Consider the following 26,503-nt stretch of genomic DNA (forward strand, 5'->3'; position numbering starts at 1 on the left):
ATGCCCAAATTATAAAGTCCTGGCCATTGCCATTCTATTATTCATTTAACATTCCAGATGAGTTTGAAAGTAAAACCTTAATGTTAGTAAATGTTCATAAACTGGAATGTGTAAGGGTGTTTTTTTGGGGGGGGGATGTAAGCTAATGTAAAAACCCCTTTCTCAGTGTAGGAACATGGGTGGACAAGACTCTGGAGGCTTCAGTTACTTATCATGGGTAGGACCTAGAATGAGGCTTTGGTTTACCCTGGGAGAATACAACAATCTTCCTCCTTACTCTACTGGTAATGCACACTCATATAGTCACACCCACACTCTGCATGGGCAGACAGTCACACACACGCATGCACACATACACTGCATGGGCAGACATTCACAAATACACTCTGCATGAGCAGGCAGTCATGCACAAACTCCCTCTCCACATTACAGGAAGGCCACACAGGGTTCCCAGGGACTCTGGCTTTCCCTCAGGAAAACTGTATTTGCTCCTTCAACTCTTACAGCAGTGGGTGTGTGTGCAGCTTCCCCAAAGGAGCTCTCAAGAACTCAGGCCCAGGTCACTTTGGCAAATGAGGAACAGAAGATGATACAGTGGCAATCAACCTTGGATATTATGTGGTTTTTGTGGACTCAGCCATTGATTTTCTTTAAATTGTTTTTATTTATGTGTGGGAGAGGGATTCCAGAGGAGACCAGAAGAGGGACTCAGATCTCTTGGAACTAGAGTCATAGGTGGTTATGAGCTGCTTGACCTAGGTGCTGAGAACAGAACTTGGGTCCTCTGGAAGAGCAGCAAGCATGCTGAAATGCTCAGTCATCTCCCTAGGCCCTCAGTCTTTGGCTTCAGTCTCTGGGATAGAACTGCCCCATTCCAGGAAACACCATTATGAGTTGTTGCAAGTGCTTATGGTTTTAAATTCTTTCTTTTGTCTACTTAATTTATAATTGTTCTTCCATGCCCTTTGGCTTTACACAAATTAGTTTATTTACAACAGATACAAGAAGTGATCAATACAACATCGCCATGATGAATGTTGTGCCCTTCAGATGGTCTCTAGTTCAATACACTGTACATGAAGATCAGGCATTGAGACAGAAGGTTCAGAGGACAAGCAGCCTCAGCGTGGCTTACAGTCATGTGGCTACAATGTTTCATGCCCCATTCCTAAATCTCACACATGGTAACCAGGAGACAAGCCCTGGGACAAAGGGAGTTCAGAGACAGAGGCCTTTGCTGCCCAAGTTTTGGAGTGAAGGCTTATTGGGGAAGATTGTGGGAGCATCAACATAGAGTACAGAAATCCATAGGCAACACCAGGAGAAAGCAAAGCTCAGGAGGAAAGTAAGCTGTTTGGTCTCCCTGCCTGTTGTGCCGTGGTGTCAGGGGGACTGTATTGTTATCTTTGCTTCCCACTTAGTCTGCAGGTATTTGCTACTGACATGTTCCTTCTTCACAGATAAAAGCTCCTTGCCCCTTAACATGGGGACCGATCCCCAGAACAAAACACAGGTCTGGAAGTTCCAGGTTGGGTAGGCAGCTTATGTGGAGAGGAGGGAAGAAGGCAAAGGGTTAGAGACAGGATGAAAAGATACCAGGGAGATGTTAACAGGGTGAATTTGAACTTGGAGGAGAAACAGAGACACGGTAAGATTTTATAAGTATAATCAGTTTGTTTGTTTCAATCTATGTGAAATACAGTGACAGATGGAGAAACCAAAGGCATGGGGCCCAGTTAAGCTGATGGTACAGCACCCTAGAAGGAAAGGAAGGGAACAGCCTGAGAGCCCAGGAAGGCGGTGACTTGGAAGCAAGCTGTCTGGGAGAGTGAGGGTGCAGGGAGGTGGCTCTAAGGCAGCGGCCCAGCAACTGGCTTCAGTGATCACTGTCGGAGCACTTTGGATAACTGTAGACAGACTGACCTGGGGGAGGATGCAATGTGAATACGGGCCCCGAAGGCAAGGCAGATTGATCATATATGGAAAATCTGAAGATACCAGAGGGGAAGAGGCCAATCAATTGATGAAAATATCAATGTTCAAGGGACAGTGGGGAGTAGAGGAAGCTGTGGAACATAAGGGAGCATATTCCTAGGAGGAGGAGGAGGGGATGGTGTAGAATGCAACAGGAGTCAGTAGGGAGACTCTGAGAGGCCACTGCCTGGGAATCATAGGCTCAGTGGTGACATCAGCATCCAACAGTTTCGGGGGTGATGATGGGAAGGTTGGAGAGAACCAGGACTACCCAGACTGAGGAGGAAGTGGGGGCTGCAAGCCAAACCTGAGTTGGAAAAAAAAAAAAAGGTTTGTTATCTTGTGGGAAAGTTGTGATCATGTTTAAGCCACCGAGCCAGAGGCAATGGACATGAGAGACAGACTGTATGGAGGAGCCAGACCAAGGAGGTGCCGGGCCATGAAAGAGATGTTGAGGACTCGGCTTTGGCAGGGTTACCCCACTTCCTACAAGAGGTGGATGCATGGGAGCAGATCCAGTGGCTGGGGTGTGAAGGTGAAGGCTTTTGTGTCTGAGGGACCTTCTTACTGATCTACTGACACCAGGAGAGTGAGGGCTTAGTAAGAACAGGAGAGTGGACCTGGGAGGGTGTGGAGGGGGGTCGGAGCAAGTGAGGACACACAGGACAACTTGGCAAGGCAGGAGCCCAGCAGAAGGGAAGGCTGGAGCAGCCACAGTGTCCACCAGCATCACCCGTGGCTTTTCATCAGTAGTCCTGGCATCGCAGGTGCCAGAGCAGCGGGAACATACTGCTGATGCTCCCCACAGCTGAGAAAGAGAAGGCGGCCGGTGGCAGAAGAGCAGGTCTGAGGTTGTGAGTGGAAGTGAGCATGAGGTTGGGGGGAAGGGATGAAGCCAAACAGGGAGAGTTGAGATTTTTCTCAGAAGCAGATGACCTTCCTTTTCTGTAGTCATGACTGGCTTTACAAAGCCAGTCTGTGACTGCTTGCCGACCTGCTAACCTTGGGAAGAATGGTGGTGCTCCCATACCACGTCTGAGAACTGCAAGCCTGTCTCTCTACTTGGACTTTTTTTGTTTTGTTTTTTAAGAAAGAAGCCACAGATTTGCTAATAAGGACACTGTAAGTTTATAAAAATGCTAGAGAGTCACTTCAAGAGCCTATTGGCTTCGCTCATCTGTAGCCTGTGCAAACACACTGGTTCACCATTTACAGAAAAACCTCAGAATGCTTGATGGAAACCAGCCCCAAGTGGCTTCCAGGGAGAAATGGGACGAGAGGACCCAGTTCTCAGGGATTCCTGGAAGGACCCAGCCAGAGCCATAGGTTCACAGGAAGTGCTCACATGGGTGAGCAAGGCAATTCCAGAGGAGACACAGTGGAAAACAGAAAGACCTTGATGTCTCTAAGATGGGGCTCCTGAGGCCCCACCCCAAGCTGAGGAGCTACTAGCAACTGATAGCTGCTGGGGGAAAGAGTCATTTTTCTTCTGGGCCTCTGGGTGGGTATCCACTGTGGGGATGGCCCATACCCATATGTATGTAGGAAGTCCTAATGGGGACTCAATGTGTTAAAAAGGAGGAAGAAGAGGAGGAAGAAAAAGAGGAAGCAGGAGATGAGGAGGGGGAAGAGGACAGAATATGAATGTGAGCAGGCATATGTAGGGGATGGAGGAAGTGGGTGGGGGGAGCTCGGTGGATATGATCAAGTACCCTGTATACCTGCATGGGATTGCTAAAGAATAAAGAAAACATACTTTTTAAGTAGAAGACCCAGTAGACTTACAACCTTAAAATGTGGGAAAACATCAACACCATGGAAAGCTATTTGAGTTAGTTGTTTTGGTTTTTTCTTTACTCAGAGAAACTGTTCACAAACAGAAAAAAAAATGAACAAACAATAAAACAGTAGAATACAATACAATACACACACACACACACACATTTAATTTGGCAGCATTTATTCTAAATGAACTATAGTCTGGGATGTCAAAAGGATTTTGTGAATATGGTCAAGAAATAATTACAATTCTTCTCAAAGAACAGAGAGGAAGGGACAACAGCAGACCAAGGTTAGCAAGTACTGTCTGCAGAATGAAAGTTTTGTGGCATATAACTTATTAACTACTATTGACTGATACTTAACCAAGATATCATTAGTAAAGTGTTGTTCCTTAGGAAATACCACAGCAAGGCCTGCCAGTCTGAACCCAGCATGTTAAATATCTTGAATAAATATTCCTGAGACACAATCATCTGATTTCAACCAGCACATGACAGAGTTTTTCATGATATGCTGTAAGGCAATGCTAATGCATGCATGCATTTCTGCTTGATTGAACCATCTCTCATATTTCAGGAGTGACTGATGTCAACATTGGATCAACTCTTGGTAAGAATTATTTTCCATATTCTACAGTAGAGGCTAAGTTTCAAAGAGCTGGCTATTTGCAGATCAAAGGATAATAGTAACTTAACAACATTTATTGAGATTTATTGTGGCAATTATTGTAAATGCTTTATCTCTTTTAATCATCTTAGAAAAGTTAAAAAACCAGTTCACTCCCTAATTTACAGATGACAAGCCTGTAGCTGAGACAGGAAGTAATTTAAGCTCAAGTAGCTACAAAAGGTGGAGATGGATGCAAGTCCCAGCTATGTCACTCAAAGGCCTGTGTGCACTGTGCTATGCCAGTGCTCCCAGGACTTGCTTACTCGATGGTAGGAGGGATAAGGCCTATTTACTCATCCTTTTGTAGTTTCATGGGACAGAATAGGAGCCTGATGAAATCAGATGAGGCAGCTTTCAGTTCATGAGAGTAATCACCTTCCATTATCGTAGAAGCCCAACAGTAGAACAACCTGCTCAAAGACAGTGTGTTGAAACCACCACTAAAGGCCAATCTTAGGGAGGCTGACACTTGCTCAAGTAGGATGCTGCAGAGGAATCTTGGTATCAGTGGTTGGACCTCCACAGTCCCCTCTCATTCTAGGTTTATGAGCATCCATGAAACATCTCTCTTTTACTTTGTGTCTTAGTTGGGGTTTCTATTGCTGTGAAGAGACACAATGCCCAGGCAACTCTTATAGAGGAAAATTTTAATTGGGTGGCTTGCTTACAGTTCCAGAGATTCAGTTTGTTATCATCATGGCAGAGGGCATGGTGATATGCAGGCAGACATGGTGCTGGAGAAGCAGGTGAGAGTCCTACATCTTGCAGACAACAGGAAGTGGTCTCTGACACTGGGAGTAGCTTGAGCATAGGAGACCTCAGTGGCATACTTCCTCCAACAAAGCTACACCCCCAAATAATGCCACCCCCTTTGGGGGGTCATTTTATCTCAAGCCACCATACTTCGTTAACTATAAAACTGTACATATCTTAGCTAGACATGGAATCACAGTCTCAGCAATATAGCAAGTTGGAGACGAACCTGAGCTAGTGAGATCCCATCTCAAAACATCAAAACAAACAAGAAAAATCAACAAAACTCCACAAATCTTCATTGGATAGTATTTATGTTCTTCATAGTTTAGAAAACTCTCTGTGCAGACCACTGACCCAGGTTGTCACTACAGCTTGACTTCCGAGAAGATGTGCACCTCTGGGAAGCATAACACCACAGCATAAAGTGCTTGGAGGAAGGACTCCATCAAAATGGGATTGGAAAAAAATGTTTTGTCTTTCCAGCAGGTGATTTATATGTAAGGGTGTAAGTCTTGGAATGAATATAAGTGGGATAGGTCGTGTTCAACTGTTCCACTGGAAGATGAAGGATAAGAATATCCCTTCCTGATTGGTCATCATCTAAACTACCATCAAATTGTTTTATGTACAACAGTCATCAAGAAGAATCCAGCAATTGAGATGCTTGATACACAAAACTTACCTAAGTGCCAGTCTAGTAACAGTATTAATGCATTGGTCCTTGTGTGGAATCCAAGTTTATCGAACAGCGTGCTTAACATCAATGGCATACCAGAGAACCAGACTGATGAGGTCATTCTGATTCCCTCAACAAGAAAACAGGTGGGCATCAAATACAAGTGATACAGAACAAGGTGCTAAATGAATAAAGACTAACCTAAGTGGATAGTTTAGAGGCAAGTGATTCTCATGGTGAGCTCAGGAGGTGGGGCTAAAGCTGAGGGTCACAACATGGTAGAGAGTCAGGCAGACACAGAGCTTCTGGAAGGCTGCTTCAGGCCATGGAAGCCAAGTGTAAAGTGCCTGGGACAGCCAAGAACCTGGCATGTTATAGCCACAAGCTAGGCTGAGCCTGGAAGTACAGAAGCTACACTACATACAATCTGCCGCCCTTTGGAGGCCTCCTGCTGGTGCGTGGGAACTGGTGAAGATGCCCTTCATAGAAGACAGTCTGAGGTTTCCATCAAAACACGAGTCCAGAGGGCTTAGCTGAAGCAAGCTTTTCTAAAGTGGCTTTATGGGGTCTAACAAGAAAGGATGGTGCTGGAGAAAACATTCAAGACATCACAGCTTTTGCTGGAGTAGGAAGAGGACACCAAGAAGCAAAGATGACCCTGCCATCAGTCAGGATGGCTTCATTTAACGTCTCCCTAGAGTCTGTACAGGAAATGCTGGTTTCCAGTACTCATGCTTATCAAGCCTGCTACCCCCACACAGCTGCTGCTAAATCTTCTCCAGGTCTTCAACAACCTAGCCCTGCAACAACCAAGCCCTGCTCATGCTAGACTTCCTCTCACCTCCCAGTCAGCAACCCTTCCTTCTACATGAACAGTCAGCCACTCCATCTATGGCTACATAAACCAAAGCTGAATAGATAATTTGAAGAGAAGACTTCAAATCCATTGTCAATGATAGGTGGCGATGGAGTAGATTTGGTGTGTGCACGTTGAGATGAAAAAGCACAAAATTTAAGAAACTTTAAAAGAGGCCTCTAAGTCAACCATCTAATAACTGAAAAATAAATAAATAGATAAATTAAAAAATGTCTGAATGTACCCCTGGGTCCTAGTACTCATTCAGTCACACATCTGTTCTGCAGTAGAACGAGAGGGTTAATTACTTTTCCATGACATGTATATATATTGTGAGCTACCACATTGCACCAGTAAATAGTGATCTACCGTCTGTTGATAAAAAAAAATGCTTAAATTAATACAAATCTAAATGATACACCTCACAGCACAGCATACTTAATTGAAAGACTGAATGGTGGCAGTACCAATTTTCCTGGGTGAAGTGTTTAGATGATCTTGTGGCAGCATCAATAGCTCAGTCAATAAAGGGACTTCCACAGGCAGGCTGTTACAGAGCCCACACTTTGTAGAGAGGTGGGTGGTGCTCTCCACTCCTTAATGTGGCAGGGTTGAGACTGCTATAGAAATTGAAAGTGATAACCAGTAATTGCTTCAAATAAACAATATTAGTGACTTTCCCCTATTAACCTGCCTGTTCAATCTTCAAGGGCTACAAAGAGGAGGGATGAAGCAATCCTTGAACTTTGCCATTTTTATTCAAAAGCCCTTCTGCCTTTGTTAGTCACAATCTTGCTAACTAGTTATCAAACCAAAGGCTTTTTTTTTTTTTTTTTTTTTTTTTTTTTGTATGCTTCATTTTCCAAGCTGCAGTAAGGGTTTCCTTGGTGGGTGGAAATCTGAGATAACATGTAAAGTATGTTTTGGCACTAAGATGGGGTGGTTGCTCTTACCAACTTGACAGTGCTGTCTTGCTGAGGGCCTGGACCCACCCCAAAAGTGAAGTCTGACATCCCAGGTACTCAGTCATTTGTGTAACTTTTTACTTATTAGTACATACATATTTCTTCCCCATCACATTGGTTCTGTTTCTCTTGAGAATCCTGGCTAGCACAGTTTGGTATCAGAGAATGGGCTCTTGCTGTGACAGATCTGCCTATGTTGCTTTGGGAACAATTGTGGAAGTATTTGTAACTTTGGCCTGACAAAGCCATCGAGTGCCCAGAGCTTAGTGGGCTATTCTATAGGAGCTTGGAAGACGAACATGTTGAAAGCAAGGCGGTAAGCAGCATTCCTTCAGTACCTCTGCTTCGGTTCCTGCCTCAGGGTTCCTGCCTCCAGCTAGTTCCTGTTGTGACTTCCCTCAGTGATGGGCTATAACCTGTAAGATGAAATAAACCCTTTGCTTCCCCAGCTGCTGTTGGACATGGTGTTTATCACAGCAGCAGAAAGTAAACTAAGGTAGGTATGTGGGCCTGACTCTGTAAGAGTATGGACACAGCCCTGCAGCGGTAATCCTCCTTGCTAACTGCAGCTTGCTTTTAAGGGGGCGTTAGGTGACAGGCTCTTCTAGTAGGTCTTTAGGAACATCATAGCAGGTTCAGAAAGATCTTGTTGACTGTGTGCCATAAAATGTGACAGATAAAGGTGACAATTTTCCAAACCCAGAAAAGGTAATCTAAACAAGGAAAACATGATTTTATGCAATTTTTTTGGTATAATATCTGTTTGTTTTTTGAATAATTCCAAAACATCTTAATTCTCCCAGGCCTTAACTAGCAAGACAAACAGATTGGGAAACTTGAAAACAGGGAAACTTTTGGGGAATTCAGAGGCCAAATGGATAGGAAAGGCTTTGCCTACAAGACATTCACAGAACAAATGGCAGTCTATCCTAATAACAAAGTCCAGGCAGCAAAAAACACTCGAACTGCCTGCAGTATCGGCCTATTTCCGTAGCTCAGGGAGATGCAAAGCTGAGACAGGCCCTCAGTAAGACTTCTGGTAAGCTGGGGGCAGTCCCATTTAATTAATCTGTCCCCACTTTCACTTTCCATCATGCTTCTGTGATGATGGCAGGCTTCTCTGACCCTTTTCAGTTAGAGGACCGATGCACACATCTACAGGATAAGGCTCCTGGAGAACGCTATGCTGGATCTTTTTGTGGAGCTCAAAAATGATGACATGAAATTAGGCAAGTTAGTGCTCACCATTGGTACAGTGATTTTAACTGACCTCTCTAAATGAGGTTGCTTTGAAGAGAAGATGATATTCAGTTATAGGATGTAAAATTTGGGCAATTCCCATCTCCTGTAGCAGTTGTTATACACCGGAGCCCTCTACTGTGTCGAACGTAGCCTAATTGTTTAGAAATAATTAATGTGCTTTTGCTTCATTTGTAGGAAGCATAATTTATTAATTGGCTGCTATTTTATGTGTTCCAGATTAAAGGGCACAATAAATTAAGAAATTAGCATTAAGAAGGCACTGAGGGAATGCCTAGATTAACTGCATTCTGAGAAAAACAAGATGCCACTAAGTTAAGGGTGAGGGTATTTATTGCCCAGAGGAGTTCCATGAGAAGTTTGGGGACAACTGCTTAAGGGTTTTAGCAGCAGCTTCCCAATTCTAACAATATAGACAGGAAAGCATGCTCACTAGCTGAAGTAATTCCAAACTCCTAATTTACATTTTAAACAAGAGACTGAGAAAAGCATCGTTATTGATTACTAGAATCCTCAGGATCCGAGCATGCACTGGCAATGAAGGCACAAAGGAAAGAAAACAGGCTGGCACTGGCCATGGAGGCCGAGTAGCCTCCTAACTAAAAGGGGTACAGCTGCACAGACACTTGTTCCAACAGCCCGCCCTCAGTGTGATGGGTGAGTGTCCTAACCTGTACAGAAGCCCTCAGAGGTAGCCTGCAAGCAGGTGAGTATTTGAAGCATACCATTTGCCAAATTCCTGGCTGGTAATCAGCCTGAACCATATGGCATTCGTTGTTTAAGGACAACTGCCATCATGGATATGCAAAGAGAGTTCTCCAAAGCCCTTTGGAAGCGATGCTGTGAGACTTATAGCAAGCAATTTCTTCTTTCTCCTCTCACCTTTGATTCCCCTGCTTGATTGGGGGTTTGATGGTGTTATCAGGATGGCTGGATTAGCTGAACCTGGTTGTCCAGTGGCTCAGTTACAGATGGCACTAGCCATTGCTTCTCTTTATACAGTGAAGGTTCTCAACTAGATGCCTCTTATCTCCTGCAACTGTTCCCCTGGAACAAACCCTGATGCAACTCATCCTGTCTCTTCTATTTATGAACATAAGTGAACAGAGTACTCTAAGCCTGGGATCTTAGCATGTAGCAGAAGCCTCTTCTGACCATCACATCAGTCGATCTGGAGAGAAGATGGAAGATGGGTAGAGGATGCTGTATTTGTCATATGGGTGAAGCCTCAGTGCTACTGTTCAGGAAGTGGTCTAGGAAGATGAGACACACTCCTGGTAAGCCATATTCTGACTCACATAGTGACACTACAGATCCTCCTGGTGGGTAGTAAATGCTACCTTCCCCAGCTCTATCCTCCAAAAAAGAAAAGGTCTTCACAGGAACTGCTTATGTCTAGGTAAACAGGGAGCCCAAGCAGTTAGGAAATTCTCTCTCTTGCTATGGTCATTTTCTAACAAAGAGGCACTGAGTGGAAGACAGTGGATGGGAGTACAATGTTCTATAATGCTAAGCATGCTATATGTACTTTAAGGGCATTAGCAAATATAGCAGGCTGTATTCAAGTTCACTGTTGAATTCAGTGTATAGGTAAGGGAGGAAGCAGACTCAACAAAATCAAAGTAATTTCAAATGATTGCAGTTCTATAGAGAACTCTGAAACTAAGACATCCTTTTCATTGTCACCAGAGTGGCCACCCACAGGTTTTAGAGACCTCTGCTGCCATAAAATGAGCTGCTTGCTCTCTGACTATCCAGATGCTACCACTGTGTAGTCACGTAACATAAACATTTCCAGGAGCTGTAGAGGCAACTCAGTGAGTAAAATGCTTGCCATGAAAATATGAGTCCCTAGTTAAGATGCCCAAACCTAAGAGAGAACAAACGAAGCAGAGAGTGTCTGTGATCCCTCACTCACATGGCCAGGGCTGAACAGACACAGGACTATTCCCAGAAGCTCAAATACCATATGGCGTTAGAGCCTTAGAACAAGAGATTTTGCCTCATATAAGGTAGAAGGCAAGGACTGACATTCAAGGTCATCAATCCTCTGACCTCCATGCTCACACATGTGCACAGACACAGACATTTTGAAAGAAGGAGGAGGAGGAGGAGAAGAAGAAGACAGTCTGTTTCAGGCTTAGGACTGCCAGAATGTGGGGATCTCCATCTCCCTGAACTACAACAAATAAGGAATAAAAAGCAGGGAGGCTTGACCCATGACACTTTACTATTTTATTTCTGTTTTATTATGAACAGAAGGCTCCAAGTGTGACCAAACCCAGCAAGGCCAAACCCACCCTCCTTTTTGTGTATTTTGGAACCGAGTCTCATGTGGCCCAGACTGGTCTTGAGATCAACATGTAGTGAGGTTGGCCTTGAACTCACATGCTCCTGCTTCAACCTCTTGGTGGTGTGAACACAGGGGTACTCTCATGACTTAGCTAAGGAAAGCAATCCTTACACAGAAACCTCAAGAGAAGCATAGGTCTCAGATGGAGAAGAACTTGAGAAAAGCCAAAGTATAGATGGTATCCACCCCTTGCCCTCAGTGGGAGCTGTGCCAGGAACTGTAGAGGGACAGGATGGAGTGGGTAGAGATGGACGGTAGTGGCGTGTCATCAAAGTCTTGACCACAGCCAGCTCCAGTTTGCTTCTTGGGAGTAAGAGTGGTGCAGGAGCGGAATGTACCAAGAAGAATGTGGATGAAGAGTGCCAAGTGCCCTAACACAGGACGACTGGAATTACACAGATGGCAAATGGAAAGGAAGAAGATGTTACTAACGACTGAAGCAGGAAAACTTTAAAGGCTGCCAAGAAGCCTAGGCGAGCAATTCAGATTCTGATTAGCAAATAACGGGAACCGGGGATGCTGTAGTTCTTGGAACTTTCAAATGGATCATTTTAGAAGGATAATGACCACTACTACTGAGCATCTTCTTTCTCCCAAGCTATAAACACATTATCTAATTGAAAGCAAAACAGCTTGGCCAAGTATCGATAAGTCTCCTATTACAAAAGAGAAAGGGGACTTTGAGAAGAAAACATTGTCAATGCCAAATGGATGGAAAACAGCAGGACCCAGAGCCATAGGCCCTCAATCATTTACTCTTTCCACCAGTATCTCCCTTCCAGTTACCCACTGTGCCTCCAATTTCTGCCCCATCTAACTCTGCACTCCTTTCTGTATTATCCTAGGGCTTTAATAAGAGATATTGAGAGTCTGGGAAAGTGACTCAGTAGGTAAAGGCACTTGCCAAGCAAGCCTGAGGGCTTGATCTCTTCAACCCATGCTAAGGTCAAAGGAGCCAATCAGCTCCTAAAATAAGTCTTCTGACCCCCCACATGCATGTCATGGAATGCACATCCTTACACATCACACACATGCCAACAAATAGAATTTAAAACTAAGTAAAAGTGGATAATAATATGTTGATTCAATAAATATTACTAAAACAGCAGGATATCCATATGTAAAAAAATGAAATCTTGTACCACATAAATGACATAAGTATAAAACCTCCAAATATAAATTGTGAATAGAAAACACAGGAAAAAAAAAACTCTTTGTTCTCTTGGATCAGGCAAAGACTTCTAACATAAAATATCAAAGCCTCCTCTACACAAGAAAAATGCTGACAGGGGAGGCTACATCCAAATTCAAACCTCTGTTCCTCAAAGACTGTCAACAGGCTGAAAGGACAAGGCACTGGTGGGGTTAAACAAATTATGTGATGTGTCTTTGGTAGAGGATTGGTTTTCAGAATAGAAGACTTTCATAGTCCATCAAGAAAATAGGCAAAAGATTTGAATAAATGTGTCTTCAAATGAGCATGAAACACCCTCATGGGTGTGCAATATATTCTGAAAGAAGAATCACTAGTTATTAATGATTATAAATTAAATACAAATTCAGACCACAGTGCAGTATTGCCACACATCTGACAGAACAACTGAAAATAAAGATGAGGGGGAAAATAACCTGGCAAATCAAGGGCTGCTTCTATTGCTGTGAAAAGACCCCACACCGCAGCAACTCTCATAAAGGAAACACGTTTAATTGGAGTAGATTACGTTTTCAGAGGTTCAGTCTGGTATCATTATGTCAGGGAGCATGGGCATTGTGTAGGCAGACATGGTATTGACTACATCTTGATATGCTGGCAACAGGAAGTGGATTGTGTCATTGGGAGTAGCTTGAGCACAGGAGACCTCAAAGCCTACTAGAGTGACATGCTTCCTCCAACAAAGCCACACCTACTCCAACTAAGCTACATCTCCTAAGCTACACTCCCTTTGGGGACCATTTTCTTTCAAACCACCACAAAGGCTAACAAGAATGGGTCACAACTGAAACTCTCAGTCACAGCTGGTGGGAATTCAAACTACTGCTGACACTCAGGAGAACAAACGAGCAAGATCAAGTTAAACATATATTTGTCAGATAACTCAGCAATCCCAATCCTAAATCCTGCATGAGATGGAAATTTACATTTATCCTTTGCAGTTTGGGTGGGAATGTAAAGCTTTATGGAGTCTCTCAAAAACTAAAGTAGAATTACTTTCTGAGCTATGGATCCTACTCTTAGCTATACCTCCAAGGGAAAGATACCAGTACACAACAGTGACAGAATTCTCTCGCATGTTCACTGCAACACTAGCCTCAACAGCTGAGAATGGAATCAACCAGTGACTTTCAGCTGATGAGTACATAAAGAAAATGAGCTATATGTGCACACATAGATGTATATACATGCATGCGTGTATGCATACATGCAACAAAATACTAGGTAGCCATTTAGAGAGAGAGAGAGAGAGAGAGAGAGAGAGAGAGAGAGAGAGAGAGAGCGCTCCCATCATTGTTGGGACTGGAAATCAGCACTGTAAGGAATGCAAGCCAGTTGAGTGTCACATGAGCTCATTTACATGTGGAATCTAAAAATGTTGAGAGTAGAATGATGACAACCAGGGACAACAGGGAAGGAAGCCATGGGGAGAGGTTGACAAGCGGGTACCAGGTTATAGCTAGGTCAGGGTTGGAAGACCTGGGAGGGTGATTACAGGCATGGAATGGCTTCTGTATATCTCAAAAATAAAGAATAAAGGATTTTAAATGTTTTGTCATAAAAATGGATAACTTTGTCATAGTTATTTTCTGTCACCTAGACACACTGGGGAGAGGAAATCGCAAGTAAATTACCTCCATTAGAACAGCCTGTGGATATGCCAGTCTGTGGGGCATTTTCCTACTTGCTGATTGATGAAGGAAGGCCCAGATTTCTCTGGGTACCATCCACAGACAGGTGGGCTCAGGCTAAATAAGACAAGTAGCTGAGCAAGCCATCAAGGGCAAGCCAGTAAGCAGCATTCCTCCAGGGCCTCTGCTTCAGTTCCTGTCTCTCAGTTCCTGCCTTGGGTTCCTGTCCGGACTTCCCTCAGTAACAGAGTGTGACCTGGGAGTTGTAAGATGAAATAAAACCCATCTCCCCCATGTTGGTTTTGGCTAGTGTTTATGACAATATGAGAAAGCAAACTGAGGAGATAAATACACGTAGCTGGATTATACAGAGCATGCATGCATTAAAGCTTCACATGGTAGCAACCTGGCAATCAAGCATAAAATTAGCAATAGAACCCAAAGAGGTACTTTTGAAGAGTGTATAGCGGGACTACACCCCTAAAGGGTGGTGGTACCAACTTCATGCCTTTGTTAGAACTGAAAGAGCTGTACAGCAAAAGGGGGATTTTACTAAACACAAACTACAGTCAATTAAAAAAAATGCATGGATGGTGTGTCTGTTACAGGTCTATAGAAACAGCATGTAGACTGGAAAAGGCCATACTCTAGAGAGCCCTATTTAGCTCATCTATTGAATGGGAATAGAGTAGCTACAGCCTCCACCCGCTGTGGAAATTAGATGAGACGTGGCATATAAGAAACTCAGACAAGTAACTCAAAGATAGTGGGTGCTACCAAAAGATGTTCTTTGTAATGTTTCTCACTTACAGCTGTGGGCAGTGTACTGGGCTAACTAAGTACAATGACTGGTTCTTAGAAAACATATTCTCTGTATCACAGCAACTATGGTCGCTGAATCCTGGACTGGAAGCTTCATGTTAAGGTATGGTCCAAGACAGTTCTTGTCCAGTGTGGTTCAGAAGAACCAGCAGTTGGACATCCTTGGAGTAGACCAAAAGCAAGTAGATATTTGCAGAAACTGGGAAGGTTATACGATGGTATTGTGTCACCATGGATTGTAGAGAGACTCTCTTCTTAAATGCAAGGGTGACCCTAGAACCCAGCTGAACTACATGAAGACACCTATGGTTCTGCTTAGAGAATGCAGATGGCAGGGTCAAACAAACACTATGATGCAGAGGCAGTGTATTCTACAACAATTGTGAAGGTTACACTAAAGACTTCCCAGGCAAGGTCCATGGTGCCCACTTAGAAGTCATTCAGGGCTTTATGGCAGCCTGACAGACAGGAGTCTGGATTACAAAATCCAATAACAGCTTTCCTTGATTTAATGTGAACACAAGCCATCCCTACATCCACTCCAGAAGCCCATCCCTCTGCTTATTTAGAAAAGCAAGAAAAGACTGGCAAGATAGGTCAGTGAGTAAAGGCGTGTGTGTTCAAGACTGAGGATCTGAGTTCGAACCCCCCAAGCCCACATGGTAGAAGAAGGAAGCTGACTTCCATAAATTATCTTCAGGCCCTCCACATGTGCACACCCTCAAATAAGTAAAAATGTAATTTAAAAATTAGAGAAGCAAGAGTTGGGCTATTCACTTCCCCCAAGAACCCATCCAAAAGAAACATCACACACACACACACACACACACACACACACACACACACACACGTTATAGGTGTGTGGGGGTACACATTCTTCTCTCTTCTGCTACATCTCTCAAATCTTTCTGAAGATAACATGCCTTGTCTATGATGAAAACTTTAGCAACAGGAAACACATTCGGCTTAGATTGTTAAAACTTGAAGTGTAAAACATTTCAGAACTGTTTGGCCTCACCATCCTGCCATGAGGCAATTCTGTTCATAATTAACTTAGAAAAATAGGGGGATGCAACAGGAAAAAATATTTTGGTTTACTAATGACTTTTAAGTAATTGCTCACATGTCAAGTGGACTGAGGTTACCAGAATGACATTCTTGGGCAGAAACGTTGGCTTCCCTTTGAACACAGCTTTTTCAACAGAATACTGCTTTCTCTCCTGAACAAGCATGGTGTCTTCCTGCCGCCCTGCCCAGGTGCCTGGTTAAGAGGCATAGTCACTGACACCCAGGGCATTCAGGAAGTGAGGCTGTCCCACCAGCACATCCTCAGCACAATGTGGAGTGAGGAGAGTGGGGTGCAAACTGCCGAAGGACCAAATGTGGGTACCAGCCAGAAAGGCCCTGATGTTATCAACTGTGCGACTTCCCTTTGGCTTTTCAAAAGGCACACCATATCACTTAGTAAGTGTTAAAAGTGCAAGACCTTAGCTGCAAAAGCAATACTAGGGGAGGAAGGCCTGAAACATTTGCAGCTCTGGTTTTGTTCTAGGAAGATAAAAATGAACACAGAACTAGAGAGACACATCTCAGATCATATCACTACTTCTCCTTCTTATAGCTTTAAGATATATTTTAAATTATGTTATCGGTCACATTGAGGAATATTACAAAAATCAGGTATTTCAGTGGCTGTGGAGTGCTTACCACAGTTGGGGTTTCTGTTGCTGTGAAAAGACATCATGACCACAGCAACTCTTACAAAGGGAGACACTTAATTGGGGCTCACTTACAGTTTAGAGGTTCAGTCCATTATCATGATGGAACATAGTGGTTCGCCTGCCCACATGGTGCTGGACAATAGCTGAGTGTCCTACATCTTGGCTTACTGGCAATAGGAAGTGAACTGAGACACTGGGTGTGGCCTGAGCATATATGAGAACTCAAAGCCTACTCCCACAGTAACATACTTCCTCCAAAAGGCCACACCCACTTCAACAAAGGGCATGTTATTTTAAACCACCACACACAGTAAGTACATTGTGTTCTTACACAATGACAAAAACCACCTAATGACAAATTTCTCAGGACGTATCCCACTGTGAATTGACATATGACAACTACACACACACACACACACACACACACCCTCAGTTTCTCTAATAAACTTTTAGTTCAACATAACAAGAGAATGGAAATGGCCTGAATGGGATGCAGGCATTGTGGATTGGTTGAGAGGCTACCTTGCTTTGTGGCCTCTTACTTGCCCTTATTTATTGCTGTGGTCCCTTCTTTTTCCTGTCTGGAGCTGAAACACACCAAGTAGGTGCTGGACGCAGCAGTCATCTTGGGAACATGAGGACAAAAGGCACAAGCTAGGAAGTGCCACAGAAGAAGAAATGGCTTGGGAACCATCTTAGTCACTGTTCCATTGCTGTGATGAAACACCATGAGCAAGGCAATTTATAAAAGGAAGTATTTAATTGGGAGTGTCAGAGGATTAGGCCATGAACCGCATGGTGGACAGCATGGTGGCAGGCAGGCAGGCAGGGTGCTAGAGCGGGATGAGAGCTCATATCTGATGTGCAAGTTGCAGACAGAGAACAAGGCACTGGGCCTAGTGTGGGCATTTGAAACCTCAAAGTCTCCTAGTACAATACATTTCCTCCAACAAGGCCACACCTACTCCAAAAGTTCCACTGAGTGGACACCAAATATTTAAATATCTGAGCCTATTGGGAACATTCTCATTAAAACCACAGGAACTCAGTCTGATGGTACAGGCCTATAATCACAGCTACACAGAAAGCTGAGGCAGGAGGACCATGCTTTGGTAACTTTATGAGACCCCGTATCACAATAAATTAAAATGAACAAATTAATAAATATTAAAAATGTGGCTAAGCATTTGTGTAGCATGTACAAGGCTCTGGGCTCAATGTCCTGTATCATGAAAGGAAAACAAACAGACAGACTTATGGGGAGCTCAATGAGGGACTGCCTTCTCCAGAATTACAGATCTCACCTATCAAAAACAATCTTATTTATCGTTATTTGTGGCCAAAAGGTTTCCCAACCATTATAGTTGCAATAAATAAACTAATCTTCAATGATACACTTCATCCATTCATTTAAGAATTCCTTTCTTTTAGAAGGAATGTTAAATTGAATTTATTTAGTCGCTGTGTGTGGACGGATGCATCTGTATCATAGAAGGCATGCAAATGGCAGAGGACAGTTTGTGGGCTTTTTCTCTCCTTTTACCACATGGATCTTGAGGATAAATCTCAATTGCTGGGCTTGGCAGCAGGCATCCTTACCCACTGAGTCATCTTGTTGGCCCTATTCAGGAAGATTGTGAAGAGCCTTCCCATTGCCAACTAAGGGTGTGAGGAAACCAGCCTGGATCCCCTCCAGAGCATAATCTGCTAGGGAAAGGGGTGTCCGAGGGAGCTCCATATGACTTCCGGCATAACAATGCTAAAGTAGACTGGATCTTGGTGCTATCTTGGTGCAGCAGATCTAAATCTTCCTACTTAATTCTTCCTTCTTTCTTTTCTTGGAGGCGGGGTCTCACTGTGTAGCCCTGGTTGACTTGGAACTCACTTTGTAGAACAGGCTGGCCTTGAACTCACAGAGATCAACTTGCCTCTACCTCTCCGGCTCTGGGATTAAAGGAGTGTGGCACCTGAATTCTGGGATTAAAGGCATGTGCCACCTCTCCCAGTTCCTAAAGTCCCTTTCAATGCAAACCCAATTCTATCTGCTGATTCCAGCGTTCAAATGGGCTCAAGATCCTCCCTCAAGAAGTAAGAGCATTCACCTCTCCACTGACAGTGGTGACAAGCCATAGGTGGTTCCAGGAAAGCAAGGATGATCTGGTCGAGCCAGCAGTTCTGAATGGGAGACCTGGTACTGTCACTTTTTTTTTTCTTCTTTATAACATCCCAGAGGAATAGCTCTGAACCTGTCTGAGTTTGGCTTCCCAATTTATTTCTAAGTATTGACATTAAATGAGATCATGATCACAGAATACACCTAACAATGTAAACACCCTACAGAAGTGAGATGATAGCGGATAACCTGATTGCGTGCAAGCTAAAGGAAATAGGTTCAAAATGGGGACAGTATATGAGTAACTGGAGAGCCATTTATTATCTTTACAGCATTTATTTTGGCTCTTCTTCCTTCCTCGGAGAGTAAGAGTTTGGAGATAAGTGAGCCTCATCTGATAACGGGCTGCAAAATAGCCTTATGGAATGAATTTAAAAGAATTAAAGACAAAATAGTCCTTGGTATGTTTATTGCTGAGCAATAACTGTTATCAATCATAACATAATTCAGCCTCTTATTGTGTGCTCTCACAGCCCTCTGTCCTTTCATATCCTTTTAATTACATGTTTAATGCCACGTGTTTAATGTCTATATTCCCACGATACTCTAAGCCCCGGAGATCTTACTTCTCACCTTGGCAGGAGACAAAGGTCCCGGGAAATAAAGAGCGCAGATTGATCTCTATTCTACTTCCTAATGCTATCTGGAGCCATGTGGCCAGCAGCAGAGGTCCCCGAAAGACCTTCCAGACACCATGGAATGTTTCAATCTGCTTCCAGCCACATACCTTGTCCTGTGTTTGGCATCGGATACAGTCGCACTCAAAGCAGTACTGGTCCCTCAGCTGCTTCCTGCGTTCCTCGCTGGTCATCAGCATGTCCAGGTAGCAGATGGTGAGCTGTGGGAATGGAGAGGGAAAGGCTCGAGTGACTGGTGTGCTCATTTTCTTCTACGGTTATTATCACTGCTGATGCTTAGAGTAAGACATCAACAAGGCATAGGAGAGAAGGCACCACCGACAGCCTCTTCCCCAAGCCATTGTAACACATTTTCTTTTTGGCTGGCTCAGTGTAAGCACACAGACATCACATATGTAGTTTAAAGAATTAGATTTATAATCTTGACACAGTTTTGTACTTCATCTTTTGTCGTAGTCTCCCCCCCCCCCCCATTAAACAGTAAAACATCAGGAGTTATTCCATGTTTGGTATCACTAAGGTTTGGCCATAAATTCTATGACCATTGATAATCAGAGAAGCCAAATTCACCCTGGCAAACAAATGAGCAGCAGACGATACAGCCAGATTGGCTTTAAATACTGTATAGCTGTTTCCTGGAATTTAGGGACTTCTATATTTGACAATTTTGAAATAAAGAGATATTCACTTGTTGCTTAGTTGTTCCTTTTAAAAAAGTGAACTGACATTTCCACTCGACTGACTCCCCAACCATAGAAATCAAATTCACGGCATCAGAATGGAACTCTTACACACACACACACACACACACACACACACACACACACACACACACACACACACACCTGCTACCTGCAGAGCATCCCTAGTTGGGGAAGGACAGGCAGTAGCTTCTATTTCATGTTGTCCAGACTGAACCTTTGGTGTCTCCCTTGACTCCACCATCCAAAACCACTGAGAAGTTCTGTTAGATCTACACCAAAAATACATCCAGAATTGACCACTTTTAATCATTCCCAATATTACATCTGGACCTGGACCACCACCACCTCAGGGTGATTCTCTCCATTCTACCATCTAGCCTGCATAGAAATTGAAGTCAGACAGGCTTTCTTCTGTTTGAAATACTGCAACAGCGCCCCCTTTTGTCCAAAGAGAGCCAAGACCTCACAGTGCAACTCTGAACTCTTTGAGCTCCAGTTTATACTGAAATGTGGAAAGAAACACCAAGTCCTCATTTAAAAACTTATTTTCTCTCTCTCTCTCTCTCTCTCTCTCTCTCTCTCTCTCTCTCTCTCTGTGTGTGTGTGTGTGTATTTTTCTCATGATAAAACATTGGGATTTTGGTTGTTGCTGTTTTACTGTCTTTTAATATTCATTTTTCTAATTTTGTAAGAATATTAGTCTATGATGACCCATAGAGAAACAGCAGTTTCATTCATGCTGTCCCCCTGGTCTCCTGAATGCATGGCCCCTCCCTGGATGTTCTCCTTCCTGTTTCCCTTAGCTCTTCCTGCCCTAGCTAGTCTGGCCTCTTTTGCTGTCCCTTCATATTCCCACTTCAGGCCCGAGTTCTCCCAGATCCATCAAGGTGGCCTCCCTGGTCCTCTTGGGTTTCAATCACATCCCATTTTCTCAAGGAGCCTAACCCGCTGCCTATTTAAAATAACAATTTGGTTCCCACCACACCCAGTGCTCCTCCCCTTTCTCCCTTGTCTGGGTTTGTTTTATTCTTGTAATGTATAGCAGCTTTACGGTAATGCATAAATGACTTATTTCTCTGCTTTTAAATGCAGAGGGTAATTATGGGAGTCTGGGTGGTGGGAGAAGAAGGGGGTACTAAAGGAGAGGAGGCAGGATTATCTGCTGGAAGAGTTGACAAACCTCCCTTGAGCAAACACTCCATGCGGTTTTTCTTCTACTGAAAACAAAGTATCACATGTCTTCTAACATGATTTTACTTGTTTGAAGTCACGGTAGGGCACAGAAGGCCTCTGATTTAAGTGACTCCAAGGCGGCATCCTTAAAACTCCATGAGGAGGAGGAGGAAGCCTGGTCAGCCACATTTGTCAGGCCCATGCTGTAACCAGGGTGACAGAAGACACAGCCTGAGCTGACTCACTGCCTCATTATAGGGTCTTTGCTTGTTAGAAAGCTACAGTGTGCTGCCTTCCATGAGTGCCCGCCCAGAGGTACAGACCTGCTCTTGCTGAACATCTGGGAGTGTGGCATTCCTGCTAGAGCATGCAACACTGAAGACCAGAAAAGGACTGAAGTTTGCATTTGACCTGACTCAAGCTTGACTTTCCTTCCAGGGATAGTGGCGCCCTTCTGTGGTAGGCGTGGAGCCTAATGCTAGGAGGAGCCCATACAGCCCCCACTGCTGGGCCTACAGAGTACAGCAGGGCAGAGCAGTGGTGCCAACTGAGCTCCTTCAAGCCAGGGCTATGGCCACTTTTTCTTTTCCTCCATCTTTCTCTTGCGTTTTCACCCGAAGGCAGGGCCACCTCAGAGGTGAAAGGGCTACCGTACCAGGCAAGCTCCCATGATTCCCAGAGACCACCATGCTCCACAGTTCAAGCAGCCAGTCTCTAATCATATACCCTGGAACATCTTATTGGGAACATACACTCATATGGTATCCTCAGGCTCTCTGGTCCTGGCTCCTTACACATGTGAGGGGGTAAACTAGCTGATGACGACTCTACTTCCTCCACAATTCATTCTAGAACTCTGTTTCTCACTCCAGGTCAAAGACTTGAGTCACTAGCCCACAGGCCAGGCAAGCGGCATAACTTCTTGGGTAGTTACAAGCTACTGTGAAGCCACCAACTCTGGTGTCTGACTACAAAATGGGCTAAAACTCATGAGTGATCAGGCCAGGCAGTGAGCAGATGATGATGATGATGATGATAGTGGGAGACCAGTTATTTCATTTAACCCCAATAAACATTCTCACAGTCTTTCTGGGTAGCCCACAAGTGCCAGAGTCCAACTTCAGCCATGGGTTTCTACAGGGCCTCCCATTGGCTTCTCTACCTTTCACCTTCTGAACTATTGAGAGAGTCACACAATCTGATTGCAGCATTCCTCTATAGACTTGAGACAAATTCTCACTGCCTACAGAATAGAGCCACACAAGGCTTTTTTTTTTTTTTTTTTTTTTTTTTTCCTACACTGACTGTAAGTCTACTTCCTAGCATCGATGTCCTCCGTGCCTCACAGGCTGCCTGTCTTGACTGTATAGTTCCGTCTCTTTAATGTATGACATCACTGTGATTCTCTGCCCTGCTGCCTACTTCAATGCCTTTTCCTCACCCTCATCCTTCGCAATTGGCTTGAAAAATCCCCCTCCCTCACTGACGGGTACTCATTATTCCCTTTGTGCCTCTTTAATGACGCTGAAGTTTGCAAACTATCTTGTACCAAAGCCGAGTGGCTGCTCAGTGGCCAAAAAAAAAAAAGAGAGAGAGAGAGAGAGAGAAGAAATTACAGAAGCGCACAGCCAGATTGAAATAGCAACTCAATCATTTTATCACCCAAAGATAAAAACCTTTATTAAGGGCTCCTAGATTCACAAGTTTAAATGGAGTCATTGCTCACTACATGTAGGGCTCATTTAGTGGGCACATACATACAAAACTTGGCCATTGATCAACTGATGCGTTAATGGCATAGAACAAAATTGCATTAAAGTATTAATGCTCTGACCATTGCTGTCCCATTTAAGAGTAACTCTTATGGAAAAAGGCATAAATCATTTCTAGCTTTAGAGTAATATCACAGGGGTTTCTGGAACTTGATTATGGTGCCTCTGATCAAATCACAAAGCAGAGAAAGTCTTTTTCCCAGAAACCATCTTTCCCATCAACAATGGAGTGTAGAATAAAACCAAATCTTGTCTTCATTTCTGCAATATATTGTCACAGTTACACATTTTTCCAATACTGTCTCTGAATTGAAAAAAAGACAAAAAATTCACTTCTTTTTAAAGTCAAAATAGAATTTGTCATACAAATTCTATTAAATTTAAATTAATTAAATCTTAAATTAATCTATTAATTGATACATTCTATTTATTTTAGATTCTAAATATTTTATTCTTCTCGCCCTCTGTTCTGAGCCACCACCTGGTCTTCTCCTGACTTGAGACTGTCATTGTCAATTCTTGCCTGGAGGGACAGCCTGATCCTAATTCTCTTAACCTTGTCTACACATAAAATGTTGCCATACCGTCCTTCTCCTAAACATCAAGGATGACCCACTGCCTGGGCCTCTAGCAGCCTCCCACATAGCAGACACTTTTAGGAAATCATCAGGTGAAGAGCGTTCTGGAAAGGGGGGGGGTGTGGGGGAAGCCACATACATTGGTCCAGTCCCTATATATCTCCATTCCTGGTTGCAATGAATTCTTCAGTCTATTAAAATGAATCATTTTCTGCTCACCAAACTCTCCACGCTGCCTCTGGCTTCTGTCTTCCTGCCTAGAACACTGGCCCCTGCCTCGCCTAACTTCATCTTTATAGGTCCTTTCAGGTCTAGAGGCCACTTCTCTAGACGCCTCCCTTAACTGTCCCCCAAGCCTGGCACCCTCATCTGCCTCGGTGCTTGCTCTGGGTGTTCATGACGCCCTGTGCACACTTACACCACCACACTCCTCATATTCTGTTACCACCTTCTGTTCTATGCTACCTTCCTTCTCGTAAGAAGACCACTCTAATAACCCACATTCCTCAGTTTCCAGAATGGCCACCCAAGTCCTACTACCCAGCAAGCCCTCTGTGAATTTGTTACACGCTTTAGCAAACAAACATTACTGAATGAAGAACCTGATTGCCTAATCCTCAAACAAACAAAAAAATGATGTTAGGGAGAGTGATATGTTCAATTCATGCAAATCACAACCCTCCCAGGTGTCAGGTCCCAGGAGATGCTAAACAAAAGAGTTAGTTGCAACAGCTCCAAGTTCTTTCAACCAGGACTTCACATGACAGTACCCAGGCTGTCTGCTGCCTGCTCTGATACATATGCTATAAGACTATCAGATTACCAAGTGCTTCATAGCCTAAGCACTTCTGAAGGGTAGCCTTCAGCAGTCCAGCACACAAATCATGATGTGTGAGCAGGGGCATGTGGGGCCAAATCACAAATACTTCTCTGTAGGGAGGAGCTGCGTGAGACTCTTAAACTGTCAAAACCAAAATCAAAGACTCAACAATATCCTTGATTTCCAACATCCTTACATTGCAAAGGGCTGTAAATGGCTCTGGTTTGAAGGGCAAGAGCCCAAAGATGGCCCAGAGGATGGTTTTATGGGGCGAGAAATACAAGGTAGGGTATTTCCAAAGTAAGTTCTGTGAAAGTTTCTACCACTTTCCAGGTCTCTTTATGGGCAGACTAAAATGTTTCCACCTCAGGCTCATGGTGAAATGACTTTCATGTTTCTTCCTGGAGTAGTGTCGTGTACCTAAAGATGTCTGGCAGCAAAAAAAAAAAAAAAAAAAAAAAAAAAAAAGAAAAGAAAAGAAAAGAAATGCCATAGTGCCACTGTTTTACCTTTAGGAAGTTTCACTCAACAAACATACGCACAGCTACGATGCGGCCCTATTGACAGTGCTTCCCAGCAAGCACAAGGTCCTGAGTTCAATCATCAGGGCTACAGAAGCAGCAAACAATCAACAACAACAATGTCTACCCCCAACCCCTAATTAAGAAACTTGTGTTTTAGGCATGTTCTAGTCTTTCCTCCTTGGGCTTATTTTCTCATACTCATACCCCCCATCAAAACCGAGGGTGAGTAACAAAGCCAAAATGCAAACTTGATGCTAAGGGACTAACAAACTTCAAATTTACTCTTGTTATCAGCTTAACTAACTGAAATTCAGTTAAGAATTAGCCCTCTTGATACTCTCTCAGCCTAGACACTTGGGGGAGGGCCTCACCTTCTCTGGGGAGCAGAAAGGGGATGGGCTGGGGTTTGGTGGGGGTGATGGGGAGGATGGGAGGGTGAGGGAACTGGGATTGACATGTAAAACAACCCTGTTTCAAATTTAAATATAAAAGGGGAAAACAAAGAATTCAGAATGTTTGAATTCTCAAAAGGTAATCTGGGGCATTTTCCATAAATTACTACGTAACACCCGAACAGGATATGTCATTGTGGCATCTGGAATTAAATGCATTACCATTTCTTTAATGAAATGTATAAATATTCATATAAGGTAAGATAAATGTGAAGCTATAAATAAATATATGTCAACTCAAAAACAAAAACAAAACAAAAGAATTAGCCCTCTCAACCCTGGCCTCAAACTATCTTCTAAACCCCCACCCCCTGCATGCCTCCACCCAAAGCCCTGGAGAGAAACGCTGCTGGTGTCAGTCAGCTCAACCAGTAGAATCAATTCAAGAGCGGCAGACACTTCTCAGGTTTGAAGCAATGCCCTGGGAGACAGGGAGGAGGCCAGACCCAATTGCTGTTCCTGTGAAGTGAAGTAAGAGTGAGTGGCATAGGAAAGTCACCTGTAGCCAGGATATGTACCAAAGGCATATTAGTAGTCACTGAGAGGGGAGTCAGAGGGAGAGCCCTTCCCTCCCTCTGGGAAATCGGAAAAGCTTCTCAGATGAGAGGGGATCTGGAAGTGCCTTGAAAGGCACATGATATGAAGACTTGTAGAAATGGTGCCAGACAGGACACCCCACACAGGAAATGTCATTCACCAAGAGGTGCATAATGGGAGCATAAGGAATTTTGTCCTCTGACAAGAAGATACACCAACGCCTAGGAGGATGCTCTCCTAGTGGAGAAGAGTCCTTGGTAAGCATCCCAGAGGGAGGCCCCTCAGTCCTCAGTACCCAGCACTGAGCTGGACCATTCTACTGGGCAAGAAGAAGTACTTGCTTGTCACTCCAGAGACAGAAGACATGAAAAAACATGAAACAAACACCAAAAATAGGCATTGTTTTTTTTAAAAAAATGACCTAAATACTAGCCAAGAAGAAAACTTGGTAGCT

The 26,503-nt window shown here is 43.7% G+C and overlaps 1 protein-coding gene across 1 annotated transcript in view; it reads right to left on the reverse strand.

Annotated features, from left to right (window-relative positions):
- Positions 1 to 26,503, reverse strand: part of Smyd3 (SET and MYND domain containing 3) — a 504,787-nt gene that overhangs the window by 88,619 nt on the left and 389,665 nt on the right. Inside the window, exon 8 of the mRNA XM_051186397.1 lies at positions 19,579 to 19,689. Within this exon, the coding sequence (XP_051042354.1) occupies positions 19,579 to 19,689 (111 nt within the window). The remainder of the gene's footprint in view (positions 1 to 19,578; positions 19,690 to 26,503) is intronic.

The sequence above is a fragment of the Phodopus roborovskii genome, unplaced genomic scaffold (assembly GCF_943737965.1).
Source record: "Phodopus roborovskii unplaced genomic scaffold, PHOROB, whole genome shotgun sequence".
NCBI classification, from domain to species: Eukaryota; Metazoa; Chordata; class Mammalia; order Rodentia; family Cricetidae; genus Phodopus; species Phodopus roborovskii.